This window comes from Eleginops maclovinus, chromosome 5 (genome assembly GCF_036324505.1).
Source record: "Eleginops maclovinus isolate JMC-PN-2008 ecotype Puerto Natales chromosome 5, JC_Emac_rtc_rv5, whole genome shotgun sequence".
In the NCBI taxonomy this organism is placed as follows: domain Eukaryota; kingdom Metazoa; phylum Chordata; class Actinopteri; order Perciformes; family Eleginopidae; genus Eleginops; species Eleginops maclovinus.
This window is the reverse complement of record NC_086353.1, coordinates 28,530,944-28,550,601: the sequence shown is the minus strand read 5'-3', so window position 1 is coordinate 28,550,601 and position 19,658 is coordinate 28,530,944. Positions and strand designations below refer to the sequence as shown.

The following is a 19,658-nucleotide window of genomic DNA, read 5'->3' as shown; positions in this document are numbered from 1 at the left end:
CAGCCCTACTGTACTGCCTAAGCTGCTATATCCTAGTACTCAGTACACCATTCGTAAGCGTTGTCCTGAGATTGGTTATAAGGATCTCCGGCGGGAGTGTGAGCTTCTAACCTAGGTCCACTTGCAAATCCCAGTCTTGATGCAATTATTTCTAAATTCCTTTTCTCTGACATGCTTCAGAGTTTGGTGAGCACATAAAAATGACTGAATGCTGCTGAATGGGCCAATTATTACAAGAGCAGTTCCTCAGCAGCTTATTGCTGGACCCAATTGCTACACTGTGTATGAGGTAATTTATGAACTATATTGCTGATATAAAAAGCCCCAGACACAGAGTCTCTGAAATCTACACTTTAATGTTTCTTTGCTGTGTTGTATAGCCCATGATCAACTCTTGTTCAGGATTGGCCTAGGGCATGTTATTCTAAAAGTTCTTATTATCATTATGATCAGGAAAGCTGTGGGAAATCACTTCATTAATAAGAATCTCTTTGTACACATTGTGTTCTCAGAATCAGAATTCTGTAGGTTTTCCCATACAATGAATTTTCTTTGCTATACAATGGTGAATAAACAAACACAATGAGAGAAATAAAATAAATGAATAAAAATAAAAGCCTATAATATTAAATTAGGCTTCATCGGTCTGTGACCTTCAGCACTCACTAGATCGGTTCGCGGCCGAGTGTGAAGCGGCTGGGATGACGATCAGCACCTCCAAATCTGAGGCCATGGTTCTCAGCAGGAAACCGATGGACTGTCCACTCCAGGTAGGGAATGAAGCCTTACCCCAAGTGAAGGAGTTCAAGTATCTCGGGGTCTTGTTCTCGAGTGAGGGAACAATGGAGCGTGAGAATGGTCGTTGTGACGAAAAGAGAGCTGAGCCAGAAGGCAAAGCTCTCTGTCTACCGGGCCATCTTCGTTCCTACCCTCACCTATGGTCATGAAGGATGGGTCATGACCGAAAGAACAAGATTGCGGATGCAAGCGGCCGAAATGGGATTTCTCCGCAGGGTGGCTGGCTTCTCCCTTAGGGATAAGGTGAGAAGTTCAGTCATCTGGGAGGGACTCGGAGTAGAACCGCTGCTCCTTCGAGTTGAAAGGAGCCAGTTGAGGTGGTTCGGGCACCTAGTGAGGATGCCACCTGGGCGCCTCCCTAGGGAGGTGTTCCAGGCACGTCCAGCAGGGAAGAGACCTTGGGGTAGACCTAGGACCAGGTGGAGGGATTATATCTCTTCGCTGGCCTGGGAGCACCTTGGAATCCCCCAGTCAGAGCTGGTTGATGTGGCCAGGGAAAGGAAAGTTTGGGGCTCTCTGCTGGAGCTGTTACCTCCGCGACCCTGACCGAAATGCGGGAGAAGATGGATGGATGGACTACATCCATGTGGTTATATAGACAGGCTTATACAAGTGAGTATGCATGGGATAATGTGTTTGGTTCATCCAAATGTTATTATCACACGTCACATTATTTAGTTATTAAATACTATTTATGGTAGGCTATTGTATATGGTAAAGGCTCATCAGGCTTTTAGTGCTGCCGGAGCGCACCGGAACGCGGCCATACACATCCCGAGTATATTGCATGCCAAATTCCACTGTTGTCAATGTAGACGCCACTTACGGCTGTGTCTTTAGTTTAAAGCCCAGTGTCGATATTTTAAACTGTCATACAGTAAAAGTATTTATGGGTCTCTTCAAGTTCGGCTGTGTGACTGTGCGCGCGTGCGTGTGTGGGACGAGCGCATGTCGAGCGGGAGAGAGAGCGCCCACGGACCGATAGTGGGCATTGTTATTGTTAGCACATGGCGGTAGCTAGCTAGGCTAACGAATATAAAACACATTTTCTACAACAAGGTGGAGCAGAGTCCTCTCCTGTCAGAGTGAGAGGCTCCAATAACCTCAGCTCAGGTGAGTTAAAAGACTGGGTGTGTAGATGTATAGTCTAAGTTATCTAGAGTAAGTGGGGTCTCAAAAGTTGTGGTCACTATACAGTATATGTAAACAAATATTTTCAAGGCACACTCTTATATTATTGAAGCGTTCCACATAGGAGGCGGAGGCAGGACTGAAGCTACTGGGTTTCATTAACTACTGTTTTTGCCAGCAGAACGTCCAACGTAGGTTACAGAGCACAGGTGTTATATGACCAATGTCATTACCGAGTTATCTCAATAGCCTACTACTACACGCTGCAGGCTCAAAATCGCACACTAGCTAGCCATCCTGCCATTGCTAACCCACACAGCAACCTTTACCGGATTGCTACTGTAGGAAATGTTATTTTATTCGAAACATGAATAGGGTTCACGAGGTGTTTACTGTCGGTGGGTCCGAGCAAAAGAGATAGATTCCTTAGTTGTATTGCTCTTTGTCCAGAGGTCGCCTCTTCCTATTGGTCGCCTCAAATCGTAACATTACTTCCGGTCAGTTTAGTGAATACATGGCATAGGGTCATCTCTCTCCTTAGGGTATTACAGCGGAAATAAGGAGAATTGAACATTGTGTGTTTAATGTATAACACCACAAGTAATTCCCCTATTTACTCTTTATCCAGATTCTGTCCGCTAAGGAAACCAACGCTCAAAAATTATGTCCGGCATCAAGCGTCATCAGTGTTGTATACATGCGGTTACAAAATAAACAATTTCAAAATAAGATTATATTTCAAAATCAGACTGTTGTGGTTACTCTTAATATTGATTATTATTTCTTACAATTCCCTCCTTACACACCTTTTAAGGTGTGTAATTATTAACTAAAATCAATATGTTCTTCATCCGAACATTGCATAGTACAGCATTCCTATCAACGATAGACAATATAGAAAATACAGGAATATTTCTCATTCTTTATTTCACACAACAACTGCCTCATTGTATGGACTTCCTTTATTATCCTTTTGAGCATCTTCATAGAATATAGCAGCCATTAGCTTAATATGGATTGTCCAACACTTAATTCACATTTTAACACAGTAGGCTATAACACCATTTTTAATCTTTGGTTGAGGTAAAAGGCACTTGATTGATTCCTACTTGTAAACAGAGATAAACCATAACAACAACAATCCAAAGAATATATGTATGTGTCTTTATAAACATCAAATTGGTAATTCATAAAAAATAAAAAATAATGGACCCAGTATTCCCTTAAAAATGCACACTATATTAGAATAGTGAAACATAAAAAATAACCTACTTGCAACAATATTATCGTAAAAACTAACAACCTGAGATAAGTAGTATTACAAATTTGGACTATATAAGAATAGCCCTAATAAAAATTACATTCTCTTTATGTCTCAAAACCTGAAATTTTCCACTTAAACCATCTCCACATCTTCATTGTGCAGGTGGATCATCCTGCTCTTCGATCAACAAATGTAACTGTTCTCTTAACAGAAATTGACCTTGGTTTTGCTCTCTAGAGAGGGCCGTGGTGATCAATCGGTTAGCTAAGCTGTGAATACATGGTATACAACAACATCCACATAATACCAAGATTGTAGCCATTCCCGCAATGGATAACATTGCACTCATTATCAGAGTCCTATATTTACTTCTTTCGAACGCTCCTACCAAGGGGTGCTCTACTCCAATATTGTCTGCCAATTCGATGCACAGGGTAGTATGCTCTGGTTACGGATCCATCTGGAGAAGTGTTATTTGGGATTAAAGTACAGCACAAAGTTCCAAATAGTCTACATACACCCCCTTTTCAGCCAAAAGCATATCTAAGGCCATCCTATTTTGCCAAGCCATTAGACTGGTTTTGTCCAACTGCTCGTGCAGCCCTTTTACTGCATCACGGGTGTAATTTATGAATCTCTGCTGGTTATAGTAAATATAGTTAATCCAATCTACATTCTTGTTGACCGTAGGCCAAAGAAATACTGATTTGAATCCTGTGGTTATCTGATTTCTTGCTTTAAACTCGTCTGGAACTCCCCTGGGCACCCTGATATAGTCAATATAAACTAAGGGACTAAAACTCCCTCCTGTAATTGACCACTTCATTCTGCTGTTCTTGGGGTGCAGTGCAAGCTTTGTTAGCTGTCTGGCTGTCATTGGTACCGCATAGAAGGGCATCACTAACTGCACCAGTGCACATGTTCCAGTCCAGTCATGTGGAAGGACTGGATACAATGTTTTAGTACCACAGTACCACCAAACATCTGCCCTGGGGTATTGCATGTTAGCCACAGCAATTCCTGAAAGAAGGCCCTGGCTGGTTACTGCTGTTGTGGAATTTCACCATCGTAACGTTCCCATATTAGTGCCTTTCGTGTGGTTCTTCACAATACAATCATAAAGTCCCTCATAGGGAGTGAAAACTGGTTATAGTATGTTTATTTAATCAATATGGAGATCACAATTACTCATCATGATTATTTATTGATGTAAGTGACAAAGTTTTATCATTGCACTTATACATTTTAACAAGCATTTCATTCTATAAATTCACATTTAAATGTTGTGTTTTAATCATGTTAATGTACAATTACGGGCTGCACAGTTACTTTTACTGCAAGAATTATTGCAGAAAAAAATGTAACCAAATGTTCCATTTAAAAGTTAAATGTGTAGTGTACAGTATATGAAATATCACAACCCATCAAAAAGCACATATCCTCAAAGCATGGTAAACGAGACGGGCTCTTTGCCCTAGAAGAGTTGGGTAGTCTGCCGACACTGCTGCAGATGTGCCGGAGGAAGATTTGTATACTGCTGCTGTCTTTGTTCGGGTTTGACCTGCAGCAGGTGTTCTATGAGCTGAGCACGCATCAGCATTTGTGTAAACATATGAATTGTTAAAGAGCTGCGAGGCTGATGAGTAGCTCACATCCTACTCAGATAGGCCTCTCGTGATGCATCAGGGAAAATCAGCGGTCATATTCAAAAACATATACTATATGCGTGTCCTCCATCATGCAATTTTCATTGTCAGAATAATTTAAGAGTAGCTGCTGCAGAGCTTTCGTCTTCTAGCTTGATGTTGCTCTCATTAACGCGCTCTTGTTTCGTGTCGGCCGTTTCCGCTGCTCTCGGTTCCTGCTCGTGCCTCATCGGTATTCCTAGGCAAACCTCGCGCGGCGCGCACCCCTCTCCAGCAGCAGCAGCAGCAGCAGCAGCAGCAGCAGCAGCACGCGCATATCAGGAGAAGGAGAGGGCATCTGCAGAGCTCGAGACTCTTCTGACGGACCAGACTGCCGCCATGAGCACGCAGCGCGCGATGGAGCTGATGTTCTGCTAGGAACCGACCAGAGGCTGCTGTGGCGTCGCGTGAGGATCTGAACACCATGAAGCTGCTGTTGATACTCACGCTGTTATGGCGCGAGGCGTCGTGCGGATCTCCGAGTGTCCAAATCGGTAGGACCTTATTTTATGTCATCCCCCCCTTCCTTGCTTGTCTTCGCCTCTCAGTTCATCCCTACGTGTAAATGATTCACTTTGCTTCACCCGCATCCCCCGCTCTGTCTCTGTCTCCAGCGGAAGGGCCTCTCTCATGTCCCCCTGTGCCGCTCTCAGTAGAGAGGCCTTCTGACTGTACAGCAGCTGCTGCAGTGTTCCTATTTATATGTCAACATTGTTTTTGTGTGTGTATGTGCCTACATGCGCGTGCATCTAATTAGCCACTGAAACGTAAGCGCACGCAAATGTGCACGTTTGTTTGTCGATAGATCAATCAAAAATGATTAAAATCCAGCTCTTTGGAGGTATTACCTGAGATTATACCTTTTTGGACCACAAATGCTGTTGTACACAACAAACCCTGAGCCACTGTATTCAGTGTTAGCCACATTGAATTAAAATTGTACTATTAGTTAGTCATGTAAATCATGATACTTATTGTGTTGCTTCAAAGAAAATGGAATCAAATGAAAGGGGTTGTTACATTTACATGTCATGTTCATTTTACTGCCAACTATTATTATTCAACCCAAAGATAAATTTAAAACATGATGAGTATTGTGTGTTTATCCATGGAGCTCCGTGGCCCAATTCCAATTGAGCCCCTACAACCTACTCCTTCATTAAGTGAACTCTGTTTGTAGGAACACTCACCGCTGGATGAAGCAGCCCTCTTTGAAGGTGACATGTAAGATAGACACCTATGCCATGATTTCACATAAATAAACACATTATCAACAACATTTCAAGAGGTTAGTGTTGATGTTATTTCAAAGCAGTCTGTATTGTGTTGCAGGGATAAATGTATCTGTCCTGTTTAGAAATACTACCTGGTCCTCTAGAGGGGATATTGAGTCACTGTAGCACCAGTCTGATTCAGTCCAGAGGGGGAAGAAGATTGTATAGGGGGAACAGAGTGGTGCAGGAATGTGTCCTAAAATTGATAAATGAGAATGGAATTTACCACTTAAGGTTCCATTTTCTCAAAGCATTTTTTTGAACATGTTGTGGTAAGATGCCTGAAATAAGGGATCATGGACCACCATCTGGTTGAGGTGAAGGAAAAAGCTGGACTCGATTCTGGAGAACACCCCACCCCCTCTATGCAGATATATTAAAGATAAAGACCAAGTTCAGTCACAGACTCATCCCTCCACAGCACAGCACAAAATTCCTCGGACATCCTTTGTGCCGGTAGACTGAAGACAACAAAATGTAGTGAGCATCTTCCCAGAAAACCAAATAACAGAAAGTGCAGGGTTGTTCAAGAATAATATAAATATTAATATTATATATATAACACTATGAACATTATAAGGATGTATTAACATTTTTTAACAGCAGTATAGAAATTTGGAAAACCCTATGAATCAGGAATAAAAATATACAGTATAATACAGAAACTATCAACAGAATAAATAAAAACCCCTAGCAACAACTCATAAGCACTCATAACAACCTGCACCATAATGGACATACATACTTGCATTTCTAAATTGACACCTATATATATTTATTACACAGCTGAGTTAAAATACTTGATTCTGATTGATCAATTCAGATATTTCAGAGGTTATTAATATTCGATAACACACCATTGCTAAGCATAACAACACCGATGCTAAGGAGGATCAATGGAGAGAAAGAAAGACGTTAAAAGACGTTGGACATCAGATAAATCAACAGAAGAACACAGACAAGTAACACGGTCTGTGAAGAGAAACCATGAACAGACTTGGACAGTTATAGTTATAGATATTGTTTTTTTTCTTTCTTAGAATAAGAGGATGAAACGCTCTTTATTTGTCACAGACACAGACAGTGAAATTCCATCCCTGCTTTTACCCCATCCTTGTTTTAGAAGTGATGGGCAGCTATTGTACAGCAGCCGAAGAGCAGGTGTCTGGTGCCTTGCTCAAGGGCACCACGGCAGGGCCCAGGAGGTGAACTGGGACCTCTCCAAATAGCTGTCCACACTCCATATTTTAGGTCTGTTAGGGGACTTGACCCAGCGACCCTACGGCTCCCAGTCCATGTCCCTACTTACTGAGCCACTGCAGGTCAGCAGAAGTTATACGGTTATTTTAAAGTCAATAAAATCATTTCAATTAATATTGGGAGTCAACTCGTTAGTTTGTTTAGTATGTGGCCCTGTAATAAGCAGAATAATGTGAAGCATGGTTGTCAGGTGTATTTTTTTCAACAATGACTGCCTCGCTGCACATTATCTCGTCTTACAATATCTGTGGTAATGGAAGCTTAATCCATTCTTGTTGTTCCCCTCGTGAATGTCTAAAGCTTCTATGTGCTTCAATGTATGTTGAAACTTCTATCAAAAGTCCTTTTTGTAGTTGTTACATTGGGCCTTTTCAGTTTCAATTTCAGTGTTTGTGCGGTGCTGGTAACATTGTTTGTAAGATGGTGCTGTGCTAGGTGCAGCAGCTGTATTATTTTCTGATGACTGTGCAGTGGTAGGGTGTATAAGCAATGGAAAGGAGGAGTGGCGGGAGGCTGTGGCGCAGTGGGATAGTGTGTCTTCAGATCAGGGGGGAGAAGGTTTGAGTCCCACTGCAGTCAGCATGTCATTGTGTACTTGAGCACAACAACATGTATTATCATTGGACTTACACATGTATTGTCGTGATTAACATTAACATAAATTAATTGTAAGATGCACATAGATGAGTGCTTTGTACAACAAGCAGACTCTTTTTCCTGAGGAAGCTAAGATCCTTTAAAGGTCACGTATTATTCAGTGACGCTGGAAGTCATTCAGAGTTGGGGGTGCTGAGTGACGTCACCCGGTGACGATGACGTCACACCAAACGCAGCGCAATGGAGCAAAAAACAAGCTAGATTCAATATTATGCTACAGGAAACAAAAATATCACGATTATGTAAAAGTACAAAATTAATGTTTTTATTTTGAAAAGTAAAAAGTTGAAAATAAAAATTATTCATTTACTACGTCAGTGTTGCAGTGTTGCAATAGTCCTTCACCGGCACCCTTAGCACCCCTACTTCCAGTGTCCCTGGTATTATTAGTATTTCAACAATATATTATAGGTCTCAGATATATACAAAACATGTCTCTGAAGTTTTTAGCTCGAAATACCAAACAGATCGTGAATTAATGCATTCCATAAACCCCTCTGTTTCAGCCCTGTTCCAAAAGTGCTGATTCTATGTCTGTAGCTTTAAATTCAAATTATGTGCTGCTGACAATGTCCCATTGCGGAAGTGTTTCTGGTTCCCCGCCCCCTACCCAAGCACTTCCATGGTAAAGGTTGAACACTGCAGAGGATAACCGTTTCACAATGACCAATGGCAGAAACTCAGTGATGCCGGATTTTTGCTGCACAGCGTCTGGTATTCTTATTCATCCTGCTGAAACAAGTGACGCACAAATGACGTCAATGATGAATTTTACGTCATCATTTGACTGACACATTTTTGGAGCGGCATTCACGGGGGGAGAGAGAGAACCTTTTTTTTCTGAAACTTTCTCAGTCTCTTAACACAAAGGGGGGATATATTTGTATTGTATTGTCTTCTGTAAGAAATGTTCTTTTATTCGAAGTCCGGGAGTATATTTAAAAGAAAACGAAGTGAAGCCCCTCTTATAAGTGTTAAAAGGAGTATTTAATAAAAGGATGCAGCAGTTTTACAAAAGTTTCACAGCTGTGGCTCAATAGCTCGGTACACGCGTCCACAGGCCGCTGAATGAGTGGAGCTCATCAGTAGTAACTGTCTGGCGGTCCGGAGCAAAAGAGAGATCGATTTCACAATACAAACACGTTTTATAGAACCATCCCTTTGCTCATACAATAACCAACTTCAAAATAAGACGAGCTCCGTTGCCGTTCTCTCATTGGTTGGTAGTGGGGGCTGGATCCTGTTGGCTGCTTGTCGTCACATGGGGTTCTCCGGACTCTTCTATTGGCTGACGTCGTCGGGGGCGGGTCCTCCTATGGCGTCACCGTCGCCATCTTGTTAGCGTAGTCTTGAAGCTCTCACCTACGATATTCTATTATGCAATCCTTTTGAGGTTTATCAGTTATTAAACACGTGAAGTATATCTTGAAGCGATGTTTGTGAAGATGATGAAGAAGTCTCCGGAGACACCAGCTTGTATATAATAAGGTTTATTACAACAGCATAGTATCATACACCAACACGGGCAATACCAGGTTCCCAGAGCCAATTGTGGAAGTCCCCCCGAACAGTCTTTGTGCACACACTTTATAGGAGAAACATGTATGTGCGTGTCCAAAGTGTGTGTGCTCACAGGAGGTAATCAATAACAATGTATGCCTCACTAAGTGACATGTGTCCGTTCATATGGACCCCCTAACGACGTCTTCTCTGCACTCTGCATGACCTCAGAGAGTAACTAACTAGCTGTATTATGAACCGATTTAACTAACTGTATGTATGAACAGATTTAATACACCACATACACAATAGTAATATTGCAGCATCAATGAGTGAGAGGTAGAGGCGGTGTGTTTAGTATGTAACTCCACGTGTCCTTCTCCCTCTACTCATATATACAATACAATATTAGCTACATGCTATCTGAGGCTAAAAACAACATCCAGTTACAAAATAAACAGTTTCAAAGTAAAACGGTTTTCAGAGTAAGACAGTATTGTAGTTACACATAATATTGATTATTATTTCTTACAATTCAATACATTTAAAAGTGCATTTTGCATAATACGGGACCTTTAATGTGTGCAGCAAGATGCTGGAGATCTTTTACCAGTGCACTGTTCTTCAGTCTACTAGGTGAGCAGAATCGGGCCGGTACACCAGCAGACTCATTAACAATGCAGGCAACGTTATTGGCTGCAAACCAGACACACCTTCGGAGTTGTAGTGGAGAGAAGGACACAAGCTGATATATATTATGGATAAACTGGCCCACCCTCTCCACCACATACCAAAAAGACCAAAACAGGAAATCATTCCTGCGAACAGCAAAAACCTGTACAGCAACACATTCAGAGCAGTGTTTTGCTCCCCTTAAACTCCAACCCAATCTCACGGCATTTTGTGTTAGTCACAAATTATAATCTTTTGATTCATGTTCACCAACATGTTTTTGGCATAATCATGCACTTACACATGCATGATTATGGCCCATCCCTCACCCACTTACTAGAAGGTATAAGTGTGACTGTCTTGAGACATCACACCCATCATAAATAGTAGGTAAACTAATGTTTAACTGTTATCATTAAGTGTTGTCATTGTCATTAAATAATATGTATTTTTGTAGTGCCAAGTTCAGTTTCGGTTATCCTAACCATAACCCTGAGCCCCACCCTAATAAGGTCAACTTCACACTTCTTAAAACAAATGACACTTGACAACAGCCATAAACATTAATAAAAATTGATAAAAGTGTGTCATGTCACACACACTCACACACAAAGTGATACAATGAGGCACAAGATTACTCTGCATATTTGTTAGACCAAACCAGGAAATAAACAAACTTGTCTGGAGCAAACACCATCATGGGCTGACATTATTTTTAAAAATGGGCTCTGTAGACTTGGCTTGCATTTGCAGGGTTTGAAATGTTTCATAACCTGCAGCCTAGGCTACTTCTTGACACGGTTCAGATGCCATTCTGGTTTGTTTGTTTAACTAGCTACCACCAATGATGATGTGTGCAAAGCTAGACTACTAAATGACATGCCTTCGTTCATAAATGGTGTTATATGGTACCGTACAATGTAGGGCTACTTCAGATTATGCTGCTGTGAAAGTTTCTTGAAGATTAACCTCATCAGTCAGTTGCCTTTGTCACCGAATTTAGCCTACCATGCTGCCCAAATCATGGAGAGGTTTTAAAATGTACCATGCTGCTTAGGAGCAATCTCAATCTGTCGTCTAAAATGATTCACATTAGCCTTTCCTACCCTGATAAAATAATCTGCCTACTTGCTTAATCTTGTTTGCCCATTTTAATAGCTTAAATCTCACATGACCTAACGTTATTCTTCATTCAATAAAAAACTCCACGTTTTGTGTTTTCATACAGAGTACAGCGTAATTACGGTAAGTTATCTGTTTAATCTCGTTAACGCTAAATTCATTACAAGACGACCGCTCACAACAATAGTCGTCAAACTAAACGTGCATCTGCACTGCGTTCACGCATATGAAAGCCTTTTGAAAATATCCCATTCTTTTAACGTTGCTGTCGGTGTTTCCCTTTCCTTTTAATTCTCATCAGATATTTCTCACATATGCCTTTTAGTCCAATTGACGGAAATCCGTCGTAGCAACGGAGAATTTTAATCTCTGCTTACATTTCCCCATTTCCTGCTGTCACTTTGCTCGAAAATAGAAGCGCCAAGTGGCTACTAGCTACAGAGAATGTCTAATAGCCTATACGGACTCTGCTAATATCAACACACGTTAGATCAACCTGGATCAACTAAAGTAAAAGGCGGAAAATGGCGTCAGCGTCACTCTGATAGGCTATCAACTCGGACTCAGGTCCTGCTAGCACTGTATATACATTTGTTTTTTTAATTAGATGAAGTTAAAACACGTACACCCAAATATTTAGCACAAATGGGAAACTCATAATATATTAAGGTAGTGATGAAAAATGTACTACCAATTCACATTGCGTTTGTTATCTTTTACTACCTTTCAAGGGCCTTCATTTTGGCTGATAGATAGTTACTATCTTTTATTACCGCGCGGACACCCTGCATACACAATATTTAAAATCAACATGTTTATAACATTAGGGTATTGTGACACCTTTCTAGTATCGGTACAACTTAAAACATTATCCACATGCACACCTACCATATATTACTTCAAACAGTTTTAAGGCCTTGAACTCTCTCTTCCCGTTTTGGCCCACAAAGTTGTACTGCCTGGATAGGCCATGGTCTAGGAGGAAGGTTATCATCCTTCTTGTGGCCTCGTCAACAGTTGCCCCCCCTATGTCAGCCACAGCTGCAACCTGAGGGGGAACAAAGGCAATACAAAGCAAATGTATCTGTATTGCTCACTGGAGTAAACCACTCAACATGAAAAAAACTGCTAGAAGCATGGATGTGATCACACTTGGGAAGTTTCAGATCAAATTCACTGCTAGCCCCCCAATAAAATTGAATTGAGTTGCACTACCCTAGACTTAACATACATACCAGTTCGGACATGAAGTTTGGGTTTGCCAGTTTTTCTTCCATGATTTCCACATCACTAATTGTCTTTAGGGAGAAACTCTATGTGGTAGAAGAGACGGTGGTGCCAATGTTGCCACGCTGTTGTAGAAGCGTTTGTAACATCCTCCCTTGGATTTTTTGGGTCTCTTTCATCTTCTCAAGGACTGTTAAGATGCGAACAAACATGTTGTCCCTGATTTGTGTTCGAGGGGTTTCTGGTGACATGGTGACGTGGTGACGGGTTGAAACATTGGGCCATCTATGGTTACCCAGAGGCGGTGGAGGTGTCTGCGTAGATCTGAGGGTGGATGGAGGCGGTGGAGATGTCTGCGTAGATCTGAGGGTGGATGGAGGCAGTGGAGGTGTCTGCGTAGGTCTGAGGGTGGATGGAGGCGGTGGAGGTGTCTGCGTGGGTCTGAGGGTGGATGGAGGCGGTCGAGGTGTCTGCGTAGGTCTGAGGGTGGATGGAGGCGGTGGAGGTGATGACCTGAGGGTGGATGGAGATGTAGGCCTGATGGGGCTGCCGGACCGATTGTCATCATCCTCATCATCACTGGACAAAATCACTCGCCTAGAAATGTATAATATATAAGCACAATCAGTGAGTTAAAGCATTTTAAAAACAGTTGGTTAAAGGTGACAACACTTTACAGGTGACACCACTTTACATCAGTACAGATCTATCAGTCCTCCCAGGATTTTGCGGGCCTTTTTTGAGATTGTTGCGGCCTAAAATGCCTGATTTTGAGGGAGCTTTTCCAAAAAGGGTTGAATTTGCGTAATAGTTGTGATCGCTACATCGCAAAATCTTGGAGGGTCGGATCTATATACAGTATGACTACACTCTGGATACCCGAGAGACCCCTCACATGGATCCTTAGCATCTGTTCCAACACCCCATGCCCCATTCAGGCATGCACACATCCATTTTTATACATCTCTTTTCCCTCTTAAACATGTGATTAATCACTTAATAAAAGTAACACATTTAATATTATTTATTGGTTAATCGTATGTCTGTTGTATTCCTCCCTCATTTTGACAGCTTTGAGGCAAATACACTTAACAAAACTCCCACAAACCTTGTCCTTCCTGTGTCATTGGGAAATTCAAAGTGTCATTATCCATTTAGTATACTACCATTTCATAATTCAAATAGCCTCACCTCTTTTTGCGCTTCCCCTTTCCCATAGTCTCTGTAGAATCTGACTCAGTTGGTACATCTGTGTTCTGTTCCTACTCAAATAATTTTGTGCGGGCAATTTCATACGTTGCTGTGGGAGACAGACAAATGATTGGCAATTAGTTTCATTCGGAGCAAATTTAAATTGAATCAACAGTGAACTCATCATGTCCGATAATATCATACATTAATACACATGGACACATTACCGGCTTTTCTCTTGACAGTCAACTTGTATGTTGCCCAGTCAGTGTGAGGGTCCTGTTGCTCAACAACTGCCTTTGTCATGTTCATCCTTGCTGGTGGCCAGAAGCATTCATCCTCCTCAGGCCCGGTAAACCATTTGGTCGCTATAACTGCCAATCCTCCATTTATAAACTCAACCGCGAAAGGTAACATGCTTAAAGAAAGACAAATACATACATAAAAATACATAAATTCATAATTAAAACAAACAATAAAAAAACAAATAAATAGCACACTAGTGCAGGAGTGGTAATGCCACGTATCCAGTCTTGAATGGCAACAAAACCATTTTTGTTCTTAACCCCTCCACAGGTAACAGCTGCAAGTGTTCATATAAATTGAAAACAAAAAGAATTCCAAGACATGATGAGTCCATTGGATAGGTGAAAAAGGATTTGGCAGTTTCAAAGAAATGACACAGGACTTTAACAGTTCCAGAATGTGACAAAATGTTCCGCACAACAAGAACCCTTCCCCCTACAGAAAAACAGTCATCGCCACGAGAGGAGGAGATCAGTGTCTGTCCATCATTCTAACGGCTGTATTGTTCCCATGTTGCAATTGAATTAATCCTTGGTCCAGAAAAGTGGAGCTGTTTAAGTGGGCTGAAAACTGATGTGGTCTTTTGGCTTGCCATTTTCTGCTTCTCATGGATTCTCCTGACGAGTTGTTGGACAGGGTTTTGAGGCCGACGGACAAGTTTTTTCAGCTTACCTAAAAATGTCTCAAAGGGAAAAGCTGACACACTATCCAACGGGCCGAATTTCCGTGCATCTTGAGCTAGGTGGATCAATGAATGGATGTTATAGCTGACAAATTCAGTGCCATAAATCGCAGCAAAATATGTTACAAAGAGTTTCAAAATCTCCTCAGCATAGTCACAATTGTCAGGAGAACATAATGTTGCTGGGCAGTCTTCTTTATTTTGCTCCGTGATGGGGTTGGAGCTTTCCAGAGTGTAATGCGAGCATTTTATGGGAAACCGTTAGCAAATTTGTCTGCTGAAAGTCGTATAGTGGTTAAGACCGCTATTAAATGGCTATGGCTACCCTTCTAAATAGCTTATTAACCTAACATTCGTATAAAAAGTGGACCTAGCCCAGTGGCTATTGATAAAATATAACAATAGCATCCATGTCTGACATAATCAATTTGGAATACCTTGGAGTGTAGCCCAGCTGGAGCCCATGGTTAGCCCATCTACTGCCCATGTGTGGCCCAACAACAAAGCCCACGATGAGCCCATGCTCAGCCGAAGCCCAACTAGCCCAAGTGAGGCCCATATGGGCCCCAACTGGACGTGTTGACAGGGTTGTTACGTCTTTATTTTAATTGCATAATGTCAGACTTTTTTGCACTCAGTAAGGAAGAGAGTCAGAGCTCATCAGGACATTGGAAACTCAATTTCTTTACTGGTTTATTTTCATTTCAATATAAAGTCAATATTAATATTATGTTTGATATTACTTTGTTTATTAACAAAAACACTGGATCATGTTATGAACATCTTTTCTATGGATATCAACGGCAGGACTATCTCTTACTCAAGAGAGGCGCTCCTCTCCCTCCGGGGCCGAGTTGCAGCGCCACTGAGGGATTTACCAGCTGTTACACGCAGACACAGACGGGGGACACGCGCTGGAGTCCGCGTGAGGCAAAAGAGAGCAAATCATAAGAGGAGATTTAAACCTTATTTGCCCTCCGTAATCATGGGGAACGTCAGGTCGCTTGGAAACAAGACAGACTAACTCGCAGCACTTTAAAAACACAGCGGGAGTACCAGAAGTCGAGTTTGCTGTGCTTTACGGAGACATGGTTTAACAGGGAAATACCAGACTGGTGGAGTCAGGCGGCTTCACTGTGGTTTGAGCCGACAGAGACAAGCGGAGAAGAGAGAGGCGGAGGACTTGCCGTCTTTATTAACAAACAATGGTGTAACCCTGGACACGTATCGGTAAAGGACAGTATTTGTACTCCGGACATTGAGCTGTTGGCGGTGAGTTGGAGGCCATATTTTTTACCTCGGGAGTTCTCACATGTGCTGTTGTTGTTTACATCCCACCAAGTTGAACCGTCCCACCAGGCAGCGTCGCAAGCGAATGATGTCATCCACTCGTCCATCGCGGGATTACAGAAGCGGCACCCCAGTGCATTTATCATGGTTAATGGAGATTTTAACCATGTTAAAGTCTCCAAAAGCCTTTCAAACTTCACTCAGTATGTGACCAGTGGCACTAGGAACAATAAGACACTGGACCTGCCGTATGCCAATGTTAAGGAGGCATACAGCTCCACCATCCTCCCCTTGGCAGTTCAGACCACAACCTGATCAGACTTGTTCCCAAATACAAGCCCCTTGTCAGGAGACAGCCTACCACCATCCAGACTGTACAGCAGTGGTCTGATGAGGTCGAGGAGGAGTTGAGGGAGTGCTACAGGAAAACCGACTGGGACATGTTTCAGAGAGTTCATGGTGAGGACATGGACTCTCACAGTGCATCACAGACTACATTAGTTTCTGTGAGGAGAGCATTGTACCCACCAAAAAGGTACGATGCTTCCCAAACAATAAATGGGGACATTAAAACCCTGTTGAACAAGAAAAAAAGGGCTTTCATGGAAAGAGACACTGAGGGGGCTAAAGCTGTACAGAGCTGAAGAAAGAGCTAAAGGCAGCCAAGGAGAATTACAAAGCCAGACTGGAGGGACGTCTGGAGACCAGTAGCTCTTGAGAGGTGTGCAGAGGGCTTAGGAAGATCACAGGCTTCAAACAGTCAAACACGGCTATGGAGGCGACCCCTGAAGGTGCGAAGAGCTAAACCTGTTTTTCAACAGGTTTGATCTTCCCATCTCCTGCTCAACAGGATAGCAGGGGTCCTCACTCTCTGGCACCACTTCCCACTTTCCCACCTCTTCTACTTCTTCTCCAACCACACCCAACACCAATCCACAGGGGACAGCAGCCTCTCCCCATTCAACCCCACTCTTGGGTGACACTTCCAGCAGCTTCACACCTCCGATAATCACCCCCGGCTGACAGACTGAACAAGCTTGTGTTGTTGGAGTTAAACTGGACAATCTGTAGGAGGTGGCTGAGGGGAGGACGAGGAGGAAACTGGACAGTATCCTGGATAACCCCTCCCACCCCCTCCATGCTGAGCTAGTTAAGATGTGGAGTACGATCAGCATCAGACTCATCCCACCTCGGCACAGCACTAAGCGACTGTCAAACTCCTTTGTGCCTGTAGCCATCAGGCTGCACAACAAGGAGGTAACCAAGTGACTCACTGACAATAACCCGGACTGCACATAAAACCTGCACTTTTGCACAAATACTTTTACCCGTATCAATCAATGTAATATACTTAACAATCCGGATAAAAATTGTTTATATGTTCGTTGAAGTCCTTAACATCGTGTTTTGTTTGAACAGTTACTTACCTGTACATCATTTTAATTTTGTTTTATTATCCTGGGTGAACCACACTGTCCAGTTTTTCACTCTTATTCTGTTGCTGCTTAAACCACTGAATTTCCCCACGGGGATTAATAAAGGTACATCTCATCTTATCTGATCTGATATGATCTTATCTTATCTTATCTTATCTTATGTTATGTTAAAGTAACTAAGTCAATTTACTCAAGTACTGTACCTAAGTACAATTTATAGATACTTTACTTGAGCGTTTCAATTTGTTGTTTCTTTGTCGTACTCCATTAAAATTCCATTTTACTGCACATTTCTTATACTATCTACAATACATATATCTTATATGCATATAAGAAATATGTATAACAAGATATAGTTCACAGTTTATTTTCAAGTCCCAAATAGGTCTAACCCTAACCCCCCAATGCTTTTTGCCTGTTTAAAAGAAGACTAATTAGTTGGTCACGTTTGCTCATACCCCTGCCAATATCTTTGTACATCCAGCTCTAAACTGTTTTATTCTAGATATCACTTACTGTCATGATCCTTGTTTCGTATCTGTCATGTCTTTGTGTTGTGTGTTTTATTTTGAAATGTTTTCCCCTCTTGTGTCACTCGTTAAGCTTCACTTCCTGTCTGCGTTTCCCTCCTGTGCCTGATCGTGTCATTGTGTTCACCTGTTGCCCCTGTGTTTCTCCTCCCCCTTCCAGCTGTCTCTCCTCTTGTGATTACCCTTGTGTATTTAGTCCCTGTTTCCCTTTTCGGTCATCGTCATTTCCTCCCTGATCCCTTCCATGTTACCTGCCTGTTCATGTCGCCCTTCATGTCTGGAGCTAAGTGTTTTTCATGTCCTGTGTTCCCCTTGATTCATGTTTTCATCAACAGCTTTTGAATAAAGCTCGCTTTTTGTTTGGACCCTTACCTGCTTCCCCTGGATTTACTGCACTTGGGTCCTGTTTCCCCAACCCTGACACTTACAGTATCTTCTTGATATTTTCTGTTCTATATCTAGTCTAGTAGTGGAGGCATCAAACATACTTCCAATAGAAATACATTGTTTTTATGTGACACGAAAATAAATTGGAAAGTCTTGTCCATGTACACAAATGAATATGCCATTTTGTGACTATAACATAACATGAAGTGAGATTGGGTTGTAAAATCACATGCATACAGCCTGTGGCCCGCACTGCCTTTTTTGTCTCTCATAACTGTCTCCTCTACTGTAAATTATTTCTAGTCGACCATAGTCGTCAAATTAGGCAATTATGCATCTTGTCATCGTTTTTCATTTGTAAAGCAGCTCATTAAAGGTACCAGAATGGAGCGCTGGAAGCAATATTGGAACTCAACTCAACCTTGACAATAATATTAAGATTAATAATAAGCTTCACATTTTATACAAGAATTGTAGCCTAAAGTGCTTCACAGCAGTTAAATAGACAGAATGAAAGCAATGCAGTGAATAAAAAGATAAAAGCAATGTCGACAATACAAAATATTGTTTACTAAGAACCAAACTGAAAGCTACATTTAAACAAATATAAATAAATACATGACAAATCAGACTTGTGACTCGTAGTAGAACATAGTGAATGGGACTACAGAATTAGGGACTTGACTTCAACCTTGGCATTTTATGAATGTGCCTTGATTGATTTGTGAAGTTCCTTTATTTAAGCGTTAAAGGTTCATGATACATTGAAATAAATCCCTAACAACATTTGTTTTTGTAAAATGCATTTTAAAAACAAGTATTAAATGTATTATTACTAAAAGTACAAACACTGTTATCTTAATACAAAAACTATAGTGAATCATTTTCTTTCTGATGGTCTGTCTGTGTCTATGTTTACAGGTGGTCTGTTTCCGCGGGGGGCAGATCAGGAATACAGTGCGTTCAGGGTTGGAATGGTTCAGTTTGGAATGGCAGATTTCAGACTGACTCCACACATAGATAACCTGGAGGTGGCTAACAGCTTTGCTGTCACTAACTGCTGTAAGTATCACATTTATTTTTACCAAACGTGGTTAGAAAAACGACAGAGGAAAAATGTTATTAGAAATGCATAGCTTGACTCAAATTTTGAGGCTGCTTTCATTATCAATATCTGGTCTGGCATGTTTCTATGTCTTTTGTATTGTATTTGTGTGGACTAGTAGCTGGAGAGGTGCCAGTTCAC

General features: G+C 41.7%; 1 protein-coding gene across 4 annotated transcripts in view; it reads left to right on the top strand.

Moving 5' to 3' along the window:
• The first annotated feature begins 5,072 nt into the window (after nt 1–5,072).
• The window catches only part of LOC134864810 (glutamate receptor 2-like), a 64,023-nt gene continuing 49,437 nt past the window's right edge, over nt 5,073–19,658 (top strand). For all 4 annotated transcript variants that reach the window (XM_063884078.1, XM_063884076.1, XM_063884077.1 and 1 more), the window contains exons 1-2: nt 5,073–5,372; nt 19,334–19,474. In XM_063884078.1, coding sequence (XP_063740148.1) covers nt 5,303–5,372; nt 19,334–19,474 — 211 coding nt within the window. In that variant the 5' untranslated portion in view covers nt 5,073–5,302. The remainder of the gene's footprint in view (nt 5,373–19,333; nt 19,475–19,658) is intronic.